Source organism: Anser anser (genome assembly GCF_964211835.1).
Source record: "Anser anser genome assembly, chromosome: 7".
NCBI lineage: Eukaryota > Metazoa > Chordata > Aves > Anseriformes > Anatidae > Anser > Anser anser.
The window spans coordinates 20,664,622-20,676,814 of NC_139727.1; the positions used below are offsets into that span (position 1 = coordinate 20,664,622).

The window sequence follows — 12,193 nt, forward strand, 5'->3', positions numbered from 1 at the left end:
GCAATGCACTTTTGTACCAATGCCCCCCTGTGGCTGTGGCCATACTGAGCAGTAGATGTTTGCCATGGGTCTTCCCTAGCATCCTGCACCTCCAGATCCTGCTTTTCTTAATGATTAAGAAAATAAGGTCTAGAAATGCTGATGGGAAGGCTGCGTCCTTAACATGCATCTGCCGCCTGAGGCAGGCTCTTGCTCCAGGGTCCTGTGCCTGGTCACCAATGTCCTGGCTAGGTGTGCTGCTTTGATACTTTTCTGTGCCACTTGTAGAGCATCTTGTGATTTCATACTTCCTAAAAGGTGCTTCTAAACCTCACCTTTGGCTTTGTACCTGAGCAGTCCTGTCAGACCCTGCTCCTCGGTGTCAGCAGCACTGCAGGCAGGGGCTTGGGGCAGCAAGCCTTGGGCAGCAGGCCCACTCGGCTGGCTACTCTTCTGTGCCTGAGCCTTACCCCCTGCACTCATAGTAGCTCCAGCTAGATCAGCCCATTAATTATGCGTACAGCTCATAGGAAATCTTTTTAATTTAATTCAAGTGCTGGAGGTTGTGGCTTCACTGCTGAATGAACTGAGTCATTAAATGAACGATGAATTGAATCACTCACACTGTGCTGGATCCCTGCTGGAGGTGGTGCACGTACATACATTTGTACGTGATGTTGCACGTGATGTGGTGGGCGGCAGTAAGCTGAGGGCAATAACTGACGTGTGAGGGGGGGAATGCTCGTGATCACTCTCTCCTGGATATTAATCCTAGCAAGTGCCTCAGCCTCACTTACTGACCTGTATGAAGAATTCCTCCTTTTGTTGGTGATGCCACCCGTAAGGGTACCGGGAAAAAAATAAAAGCAACATTCTGCCTGAAGCAGAGACTAATCAGAGCTAAACGAGTGAAAATGCAATCCTCTTGCTAGGCTCCACTCGCACTCACCAGCTCCTAGAGGCTTGTCCCTCCGTTTGGGAAACCACGAAACTCATGCCCCCCGCCACCATTAGGTTTCAGAGTTAACACCGCAGCTCCCCGAGGAGGAACAAGCCCCGTTTGCCCCAGAGGTGCCGCACCGGGGCACTCTTGCCTGCGGCTGGGTCGTGCCGCGGGGTTTAGCTCCGGCACCAGCAGCTCCGCACCGCGGCAGCCCCAGGGGCTCCGGCAGCGGCCGTCGCTCCGCCTCCGGGGCCGGCCACGGCTCAGCCCTTCTCCTCCTGCCCGGGGCCGCGGGGCCGGGAGCCCGGGGCGGGCCGGGGCGGGCCGGGGGCGGGCCGTGCCGAGCCGTGCCGAGCCGATCCGGGCCGTGCCGTGCCGTGCCGGTGGTGCCGGGCTGTGCGGCGAGGTGCACATGGGGACGCTCCGCATCGTGCTGCAGGGCCCCGGGCCCTGGGGTTTCCGCCTGGTGGGCGGCCGGGACTTCGAGCAGCCCCTCACCATCTCTCGGGTAGGGCTCGGCGGGGCCGGGGCGGGCGGGCGGGGGGCAGGGGCTGCCCGGGACCCCTGGCAGCTGGCACGGCTCGGCTCGGCACGGCACGGAGCGGCAGCGGGTCCGGGGGAGACGAGCCGGGGCTGACAGGTGGCTGCCGGTGCCGAGATGGGGATCGTCACACAGCCATGTGTGTATGGGGGTCTTTTCCTTTTCTCCCGCATTCTTCTATATATATATTTTTGGACGTTTTGGGAGAAACCCACGGCAGCCGGTGCCCGTGCCGGTGAGCTGCCCCGCTGCGGGACCGGCTGCTTTGACTTGCCTTGTATAGCTACAGGAGGATCCTTTGTTTACAGGAGCCGCATTAACCTCTGTAAGTGCCTCTCCCTGCTTCTGTTGCAAGTCCTTCTTACCCCCACTTAAGGAAAAATTAGGAAACGACGGTTAAAGTTTCACATCCAAACGGTTTTAGAGGTGTAACTTAACTTGCCCATCTGCTCCAGCCAGCAAAACTTCAGGGCTCCTTGTGGCTGCCCCGCTCCCACCTGCACCCCAATGTCACCGCCTGCGGGTGCTCGTGTCCTGTGGTGCTCCTGGCAAAGAGCTGGGCCCTGCCCCAAGCTGCTTGCCACACACCCATGAAAAGTGGGGCCGAGTGTGCCCGTCTTTTCTTGTGAGGGGACAACGCACCCCAAGCCCCCCATCACTTCACATGGGGTGTGCTGCTCAGCATCCCGTCGGGGCTGCCCACAGGTTTCCCTCCAATGTCATGGAAATGTCAAGTACATCCCACTTCCCATGGCCCTTCCTTACCTGGGGCCTTTGGGATTTGAAGGCAGTGCAGAACTGGGACCAGGCCACTGCAGTCTGTGAATCCGTCTGAGGGAAATGGGGTGTTAAAACTTGTGATTTTTCTAAATGCCTCCTTCCTTGGGGTCTCCTGCTGCTGGTCCTGCTGCCGGGCTGCGGGATGGCAGAGCTGGCGAGCGCTGTAAGACCCACAGCAGGGGGGCCGTTATTAGTTTTCCCTCTGTTCTCCTTCAATTGCAGTCATAACGCCACATTCTTGTAAAGCATTTGTTTTGGACATGAAAGTAGCTTTAGCGTAGGGGAAGTGATATTTAGTACATTGTTATGGTAATTGCTGCCATTTCCTTCCAGTGAGAGACTCTCAGGCAGCACTATGTCTGAAGTCCCACCTCACTGCTCCTACCTCTTCTCCATGGCTGTCTTTGCCAGCGCTCATGGTCGCATACCAAGGGATGTAGATCAGCAAAGCGGCAAAAATAACTGCCTCGTGAGAAATTGGTTGTGACCCTGGAGACTGAAATGTAATAAAATAGCCTTTCTGGTTTTGGTGACGAAAACGCTGACAATTGGCAGCTCCTCTGACATTGTTAATTCACCCTCCAAGCCTTCAAACCATTAATCTTTCCTGTGGTTCACTCTGAAGGCTGCCGGGTTTCTCCCCTTGGCTTAGTGACAAAGCTCTCAGCGAGCTCCCCTCTTCACCACATAAAAAAGGGTGGTGACGGCCTCGGTCCCACCAAGGTGCGAGGTGGGGGGGCAAGCCGAGGTGAACAGGAGGGAGGGGAGCGTGATGAGAGCATCGCCCCGGAGCAGAGAGGGTGCGGCCATCCCTCCCCAGCAGTGCTATGTTTGCTCTGTGCTGCAGCATGTAAGTGGTGGGGGCTGTGGCGCAGGCATGCCCAGAGGGACATGTCCATCCAGCCGCGGGCTTGAGCTGGGTGTCTCACACCTCTCTTTGAAGCAAGGTGCCTACATTCAGCCTGTGTTGCCTGTCAGGCGCTCAGATTTGGCCTCTGAAGACCCTCAGGGTGAGCTGTTCAGCTGGTCTTGGTATTTATGGCCCTCACCACCATTGGACCTCAGCGCCTTACCGCTGGCTTTTATCTTTGCAACCTGTGACTGCCACAAGTGGGGCTTATCTGGGTCCTGCTGGTGGGAGGCAGCACTGTTTGAGATGTAAATGTGAATTGTTGGAGCCTGGAGCCTCAACCTCAGGGCCAAGTGGGGTGAAGAGCAGCAGTACCATGAGCTTGGGAGCCGACAGAGCAGCCAGGCCGAGCTCCCAGCTGGCAGTGGCTGTACGGCACCTATGTCCTGTTGTGTTTTACAAGAGTGGCAGATAAAAGATTTTGGTATTTCCAGAGCTGCTCTTGTCTTTAATTGCTTCCCTACCTCCCTTTCCACTTGAACTGCGTGTTTGGCACTGCCTCAGGCTCAAATACTTCAGGAGCATCTTCTGGTGCAAATACTCCTGGTTCCTAGGTCACGTTGGACCAGTCTGCCCAGTGAGAGCCAAGCGTGGGGATTTCCCAAGCGCTCCATGTATGACTTTCTTGTGGATCTCCCATTTCTTTCAGAGGGATGCTTCACAGGTGTTCCTGGCTTACGTTTCTTTTAAAAAACTGTAGGGTTATGGTGGACATTTTATTTCAGTCTTTGCTCAGAACAAGCATTGTGTTGGTCAGTGTAATGAACCCGAGACCAAAGCCTGCAGGATTCCCTTGCGGGAGTAGGAAAGACCATTGTCTTTATCACCCTTCGGGTGATACCGGCAGTGAGCCCACGGGGCAGAGCTTTTCCCAGGTCCTGCCTGTGCTGTGGACTGACGTGTTACAGGATGGTGGTGATGGTGGGGCTGCCCTGTGCACGGGGTAGTTCCCAGTTAAATTCCTGTGAGACCAGAGGGGCTGGCGGAGGAAGCAAGCAGCTGCATAGGGAGACAGCTGATAAAGCTGCACAGATAACAGACCCCATCCCCCTCTGTCCTTCAGGTAATACGAGCTCTTTCCTGTTAGTTTGCATTTCATGTTGATAAATACTGGATTTCTGTTTGCACTTAAATATACACATGGAACTGTCCCATAAGCCCTGCTTTTGAGCTGAATTTATGTTTTGTGCTAGTGGTGTGTTGATCTTTTATGGCTGACGCAAAATACAGGTAAAAGGGAGTTTTGATTTACACTTTATCAGGCCAAGAATCCCCAGCCCCACTGAGGAGTGATGTCTGCCGTAATCTGTGGCGCTGGCCAAAGACAGAGCACCTCAGTATCCCCATTTTGGTATGAAACTGAGCATTTTCCCATTGAAAGAGTAGTTTAAAGACAACCCAGTTCTGCAGATATATTAAAGACCTGAATGCCCAATATTATGCCTGTTGCTGATTTCAACCACAGTGACAGGAATTCATCCATGTTTGGTCTGATATTTCATCTACTCATGGTGTTTGAACAGCTCTGGATTTATAGCATGTATAGAATTGGAAGATAATCAGATGTTGGTTCCTTACACCCAGAGACGTGACTCAGTGCTAAAACCAGGCCCAATGGCCTGAAGTCAGACGCCGAAATAAGTGCCCAGGGTGCGAAGCCGTCGGGTTTGGTTTGGCACTGTCACACACACACAAGAGGAGCGGCGCCAGCCCAAAACCTGCGTGAGGGGGCGTGACGGCTTACCTCATGGTATTGTGTGTGTGTGTGTGTGACAGGCAGTGACTCGCGAGATACCCGGGGCTTCTAGGCTGCCAGGCAGGAGGAGGCATGGCTGGCTGGGTGCGGTTTTCAGGGGTGTGGGAAGGGATGTGAAGCAGAACCACAGCAAAATGCGGACTGGCATGGTACTTGGGGGTGATCTGCCCAGCGCATGCCTGAGAATTTGCTGTGCATGCCAGGGGAGAGCTGTCCCCCTGTGCCCTTCTCAGGCCGCATCATGTCTGACAGACCTGCCCCGGGCGGAGGTGGCCCTGGTGGCTTTGGCGCGGGTACTGCAGATGCAGCTTTCGGTCACCCCCCTGCTCACCACTCACCTGGCAACCTGGGCAGGAGCAGCCATGCCATGCTCGGCCCCACGGCACTGCCTGCGCAGCTCACAGTGCTGGGAACACCCCTGTCTCCTGTGCAGCATCCAGCGCTCTCAAGGGCAGCCAGGCGCCAAGTCACTACCTGCCAAACCGAGCACCAAAACTTCCCTGCTCACCTCCCTGCAGCTGCTGGGAGCTGATGGCTGCCAGCTCCCCCAGCCGTTTCCATTTTCATTCACACTTAGCATGGAAATGGATATCTGTCTGTTCCCAACCTGTTCTCCTTCCCCACGGGACTGCTGAGTGCCCCACACCATGGCAGGGATGCTCGCCCCCTTGGGCCCTGGGGCACCCCTGGGCAGGGATTGTAAAATGCTTTGGGTTTTAAGGGTGCTACGTCAAAATAACTCTAGCAAATGGATTTTTATTTTATTTTCAGTATAAACAGGGAAGGATTTTTTTTTTTTCAGTGTAAACACGGAAATTGAGAGAGGCCTAAACTGCATAAACAATTGATGCAGTTCTGGACCATGACACAGTATCTTAGATGGTTGCTGATTATACCACATGTTGTTTTATTTAGAGGATGAAATAAACCATCAGGAAAGGCTCAACTGATGAGCAGCTTTCTGTAATGTTTTGAGCCCTTGTAAGAAAACTTTATACTTCTGTGGGTTTTTTTTTTGTTTTTTTTTTTTTTCAATGTGGAGCACATTACAAAATGAGCTGTGGGAATACACAGCCTCCAGCATTACTCCTGTGCAATGCAGTGAGTCTGACCCACGTTTTGCATTGCCTTCCTGAGGTCAGCCCTCTCCATGCCGTGTCTGATGCCTTCCCTTTTCTGTGTTAAGAATCCCCTGGGTGAGCCCTGGGCTGGGCAGTGTCTGACCGCAGCAGTGCACGGGGTGATGGCAGCCTGGAAGGAGAATCTCCTGGAGCTGCTTTAAGGAACCAGCCCATGCCCCCCCTCCCCTAAAGAGCAGGGGTGGGGAACGTGCTTGCCTGCATTTTCTCATAGCCTCTGATCTCTGCTGACCCAGCTGCATGCTTTTGCTGAGAGAAGCTGTGGCTGCTTAGCATAATGCTCCGGTGCTGAGTACATTATTCATGGTAAAACAGCGATGTGCGCGGGTGGGGAGGATTAAACAATGTCAGGGATGTCTCGTCACTGGTGGCCTTATAAGTATGTTGCCGCACGTCTGTTTTGTCCAGCAGGGACGCAGCTGGATTTTCCTCTCCAGCACAGATAGGTGCTGTTAATCCAGAGCTCTTCCCTCGCTGTTGTTCTTAATTTTCTTGTTTTCTTATCTCTTCATCGCTTCTTGAGATGTGTGTCTAGGTGTGGAGTGATGGGTGGTGCCGGAGGCTGTGGGGTCTGTGAGAAACTGCAGAGGTTTGATGGAGTAAGCAAGCAGCATGTCTGAATGGATAGGGAGAAGGGCAGAAAGGGCACTGAATTTCAGACCTGTCCATATGTCTTGACTCACTCTGAGCTGCTTTATGCAGCATTTTGTTCATACTTCCCACCCTTCCTCTCTCTCATTTGCTGTGGGCAACAGCTTTCCCATATTAATCCCACTGCTGCCTCTCGGATCCTCACCTGCAGAAGCAAAGGAGATGCCGTGTATCTCTGCAAAGGGCTTACAAAGCTCACTAGAGAGCATGTATAGAATTAATTGCAGCAAATGTAAAGTGCGGTTGTATTTGGCTAGTTCTGGGACAGACAGAGGTTTTATAAAGAGGGCCTTGGAGCTGGGTAAGCAGCCAAATACGTCTCATTCCCTCTGCTAAATCAAAGCATTTTCTCTCCTAGTGTAAATGCTCTTTCCCAAAGACACTAGCTGAGGGATTAACATGTCCTAGCCCAGACCTTTGTTGGCTGCCTTGCCTCCAGTGCGAGGGAGTGACAGCAGGAAAACCACCTGGGAGCCTGAAACCTGGACTTTGCAAAGTCCCCATAGTGTTGGCAAGGTGGAGCCCAAAGCATGTGCACTGGGAAGGCAGAGTGGGACCAGGTGGTGCCCACGGACACAGAACGTCACTTTATAGTATGACAAAATAAGGTAGGTTTTTCTCCCAGCCATACCAACCCTAAATCTCAGGGACCACTTTAAAAAGAGGGGTCCAAGCATACATTCATTACTTCAGCGTAAATGTCATAATCAAGCCCATGGATAATGGGGCTTCTTCTGTACTCTGGCAAATGAGTCTGAGCTGGTTCTTAGTTTTACGGAGCTGGTATCAGGGGCCTGGTTGGATGGTAGAGTTGTAAGTGACTGGATTATTGCGGTGGTAGCCCAGGTTATGTGGGACAGGAAGATCTGGCCTGTCAGATCTCCAGCCGCACACCCTCCCCTCCTCCAGAGGTGGCTCTGTGGAGGTTGGAGTTTCTCCTGGCCCAGTTGCTGGAGGACTGCCCCTGCAAGCTGGGCCTGTTCCCACGTCACAACTGGCATTTCTTGTGGCAACTGCTTGACATCAGACAGCTTTGCTTGCATGGATGGACCCAGGCCCGATACCTACCCCAGCCAGACAGCATCATTGATGTTTCTATGGGCAATACCTAAAAAACAGTTGAGCTCTGGGGCCTATTTCAGGTACAATATCAAGCAGTACTGCCAACGTGTCTCAGCATTGTCTGCTCAACAGTGAAATGACCTAATGGCAAAGTCTTACACAATTGCACTGGAGCAAGCACCGGGAGGTAGGGCATGGCTTGTTTCCAAAGGAAGCCTCAGGACATGATGTTACAGGATGTGCAGAGCTTTATTCATCTGACCATAGTGTCCTGAGGGCCTGTGGTGCCGCACGTCCCTTCTGCCAGAGGCTGCCGGACCCAGTGCGGAAGCCAGCTGGGAGCGGTTTTTAAGGAGGCAGGAGGCTCAGCCTTTGCACAAGACTTAACTTGTGCAAAATCATGCTTGCAGGTTTTGCTCCTCGCAGCATCTTTCAGCCCTCCTCGCCCCCCCACGCAGAGGTGTAGCTGCATCCTGTCGTGTGCGAGATGGCTGTGCCACCATCCCCTCCGTTCCCCCAGGCCACTGCTCTGGTGTCCCTCGAGAAGGGAGAAGGGGGAGAGGCTGGTGCAGAGCTTTAGGTGGTCTGAAAGGTGCAAAGCAGGTTTGGGCAGTGCAACATCGATGGGATGCTTGGGAGCCTGTAAGCTGTTTGTTTTTGGAGTCCTTGTCGGGTTGTGCAAGCTGGCCAGTAGCTGCCAGTGCTCTGAGCACCCTGCCTGCAGCCATGCTGCCACGGACCGGGGAGGGACACCACACAAATAAAGGCAGAAAAAGGTCCTTGTTTAATAACAGAAGTGCTTTCTGCTATCTTGACTCTAACTGGCAGGTGAGCAACTCTCAAAAGCAGCACGGAGATGAGCCCAGACCATGCTGCAAGGGGGGAGGGAGCATTATTAGTAGTTATTAATCATGCTAAAAGGCTGGGGGATGGGTTCCCTGCAGTGCTGGGCTCTTGTGCAGGCACGTTTGCTATGAGCAGTCCTGGCAGAGAGCATGAGCTGGATGTTGCAGGGAAATGGTTTGTGGAAGGTTACATTTCAGGGCAAGTTATTTCAAGAACTGAAGGAGCTGGGTGTTTAAGCAAGTTTCCTTTTGGCAAGTTTGCTTATCTTCTTCATTACTGTGCATCCTTGTGGCTTCCCCTTAGGGGAGAGGTTTGCAGGGTGCCTAATGAGTGTAATCGCCAGCTCTTATCAGATGGAGAAGAGCACTCAAATTTCAAATTCCTCTGAAGTGGACACAGAAGAGGAACCGCAAGCCCAGGCAAAGCACTGAGATGTTTCTGCGGGTGCCGCTCTCTCATCCTGGTGGTTTTTGGGGTTTCTCCAGGAGGCTTCAGTATCAGTGTCCGGCTCAGCTGCTCCTTGTGGTACAGGATCGTTTCTAGCAGCCTGCCAAATGTTGCATAGGCTGTCAGTCTTTAAATACAAGCTATACAGCTGAGCCTCCAGCAGCGTGCCAGTGGTGGTGTTAATCCAACGTTATTCTTGACCACTTAGCAGTCTTGTCTGATTGAAAATGAAACACGGTAATTGTGTGCTGAGCTCAGCGCTCTTCACGGGGTTGAGTAATGTGCCCCTCTCCTGTCTTGGGCAGTGGAGGAAATAAAGGCACTGAGAAGGGACTAGGTAAAGGCCCAGCGACCAGGGCAGGACCGACAATGTGTCTCCTGCAAGCTCCTTCCGCTGTAATGGTGTCTTCAGGGATCTGTCTCACGGCTTCTCAAGCAGCAGCTCCCAAATCCCGTGGGACTGGCAGCCACAGATTTTCTATATCCACCTGGTGCCTTGTCTGGGCTTTTCATTAGCACTTCCTCTGTTCACAGTCTGCTTACAGCATTAAAATTAGTGAGCAGGTAGACATGCACTGTTGTGTTGACCCCTCGGAAAGTCCTCGGGTTAATGTTGAGCACCTTAGCCAAGTTGGGCATCTGTGATATGCATCTGTGTCCTTCCCTTTTCCATAAATTAATGACTTAGCAGAGAGGTGAAAAAAATAAAAGCATCTTGTCATCTTCCTTCTGGTTAGGGAAAATATCCCACTGCAGCTGTGAGGGGATGTGCTGAATAGCCTCGTTTTTTGGCCCAGGGAAAGATGCGATTGCAGCTAATGTGTGACACCTCTAGGAAGAGAACATTTCCCTAGGGGGAATGGTTTGCCATCCTGTCCCACATTAGGAGCACTCTAAATCTTCTGAACAGTGTTTATTTATGCCTGACAGTCCTGCTGGGTTTGCTCAGCTGCTTTCCAGCATGCTAAAACCTAGCATGAATGTGTAGAACGAATACCAGTTGCAACGGACTCATAAATGAGGTGTGTCCCAGCTGCAAGGCATGTTTTAGTTGGAGAAGGGTGGAAGCAGTCCACCCTTCTCATTTCCTCTGCCTGTCAAATAATTGATGAAAGCCCACATTAATCATGATGCTCCTCCCACAAAATCATTAACACTGCACAAAATCTTACATAGCAATTGCAAAGCCACCAGCAAATGTGACATTCTTCACCTTCAACCCTGGCAATAATTTTGCCCCAAAGAGGTCTTGGTTGTTAAGAGGACACCTCTTTAGTAGAAATAGAGAAAAGTGAATGAGCTGTTCAGTTGACTAGCTTGAAAATGCCAAGTTTTAGCTGGGATCTTTTTTTCACAAGCAGTACCATACCTGTGGCATTGCTGCATCATGTCTTCTGTCTGGGATCTCAGCGGATTACCCTGAGCTCCTTCCCATCCCTCATTTCTCAGGCAGAGCACAGCAGCTCTTTAGCAGTGCCGTAGTATCTCTGGGAAGCAAAGCATGCATGAAGAGGAAAGGGAGGTGTAATATGGCAGAACGTATCAAGGTGAGGTCAGACTGGGAGGCTGGGGATCATGCTGCCAATTTTTCAGATAGTACTGTCATATTGTGTTTTAAAGATGGGGTTTGTGATGCCTTTCTGCCTCCCCATCTGCTTGTTAGATCAAACACTGCTTTGGAATTGGTCACACTGTAGTCAGTGAGTCTGCTCCACCTGTCCCTGGGCTGAACCAGCTTATTAAAGATGCAATCCAAAATCTTGTGCCCAAACCTTTTTCCCAAGGAAGGAAGCAAATGAGATTGTGATGCAGATGAAGGTGTTTGTGATTAGCATTGACTCAAATTCTCTCTCTCTTTTCTGGCATCTCTTTTCTTAGAGGCTTGGGCTACCTTGCTTTTCTCAGCACCCACTGCTCTGGAGAGCACTTCTCTGTCCAGCAAAGAACAGAGTTGCTTCCTCTGTTGTTACTCTCTATTACAAAGCCAGTTGCCTCAAATGAAAATACAATGTTTGTCATTTACCTGTCTCCTCCCCGTTAAATCCATCTGTGGGTGCCAAAACAGAATCCCAATCCTAACTTCAATAGAGTTAGTTATCTAAGAGACCTGTAGCCATATATATTTCTGCTGAGATTTGATTTCATTAGTTTTCACCTCCTCGTTTCCAGGTACCATCAAGAGAAGCCCTGAGTGCTGCAGCTGCTTTTCAGATGTCTCTTGGAAAGCGGCTCCCTGGACAGTCCATTCACTCATTTTGTCTTCTTGTAGGTGACTCCAGGTAGCAAAGCTGCAACAGCCAACTTGTGTATAGGCGACCAGATCATAGCCATTGATGGAGTGAACACAGATAACATGACGCACCTCGAGGCGCAGAACAAAATCAAGGGCTGCGCAGACGAGCTAACCCTGACAGTCAGCAGGTAGGTCACCTGGCGAGACTGGGGACGGGGACGAGGAGGGAGGTGGAGTGGACAGTAGCTGTGTTTTGGTTTGACCTCTCTGGCTGGTTTGTTTAATTTGACCTCTTAGTGCTTTGTCTGGCCAGGCACTGAATTGCAAGAGGGAACTGCATTTCAGCCTTTAATCCTAGTGCTGCTTGCATTTGCTGCACTTTGACCTTATGAAAATAATTTTCCCTGTGAGAAATTGGCTGATAATTTGTGGCAGAGTCTGTCAGACTGTTCTGTGGCTCCTGACGGCAAGAAATCCAAGATAGGTCTCACAAAAACCTCACTCATAGCAGAGGAGGTGTGACCAGAGATGACCTTTCTTCCTATTGCATGAATTTAGCAGATAAAATACATGGCTGTGTGCTGTTCAAACTATTCATTATCTAGGTTTTGCCACTCACAGATTCAGAAATATTGTGCATTTTTGGAGTCTCTTGATCAAGCTTCTTAAAAGTGCTGGAGCCTGGCTTTTCCGGGGTGCAGGGGATTTACCTGATTTGGAGCCACAGATACCAGCTTCAAGGCAGGGAAAGCACAAAAGCATGCCCTAAGTGACGCAGTAGCTCAGTTGTTTGCGGCTCTCCTGTGATAAAGGGAACTCTTTCTGTAGCTTGCACAAGGGCAGCAGTTCAGCAGGCATTTCCCAGTTCAGGAAGAAGTGATGGGCCGTGGCCAAAACAAGCCTGAC

The 12,193-nt window shown here is 51.5% G+C and overlaps 1 protein-coding gene across 2 annotated transcripts in view; it reads left to right on the forward strand.

The window, feature by feature from the left end:
* Nucleotides 1-1,229: 1,229 nt before the first annotated feature.
* The window catches only part of PDLIM1 (PDZ and LIM domain 1), a 40,143-nt gene continuing 29,179 nt past the window's right edge, over nucleotides 1,230-12,193 (forward strand). Inside the window, exons 1-2 of one of the 2 annotated variants that reach the window (XM_083844956.1) lie at nucleotides 1,230-1,430; nucleotides 11,324-11,475. In XM_083844956.1, the coding sequence (XP_083701082.1) occupies nucleotides 1,335-1,430; nucleotides 11,324-11,475 (248 nt within the window). In that variant the 5' untranslated portion in view covers nucleotides 1,230-1,334. The remainder of the gene's footprint in view (nucleotides 1,431-11,323; nucleotides 11,476-12,193) is intronic. The other variant, XM_083844955.1, reaches the window with a different exon arrangement.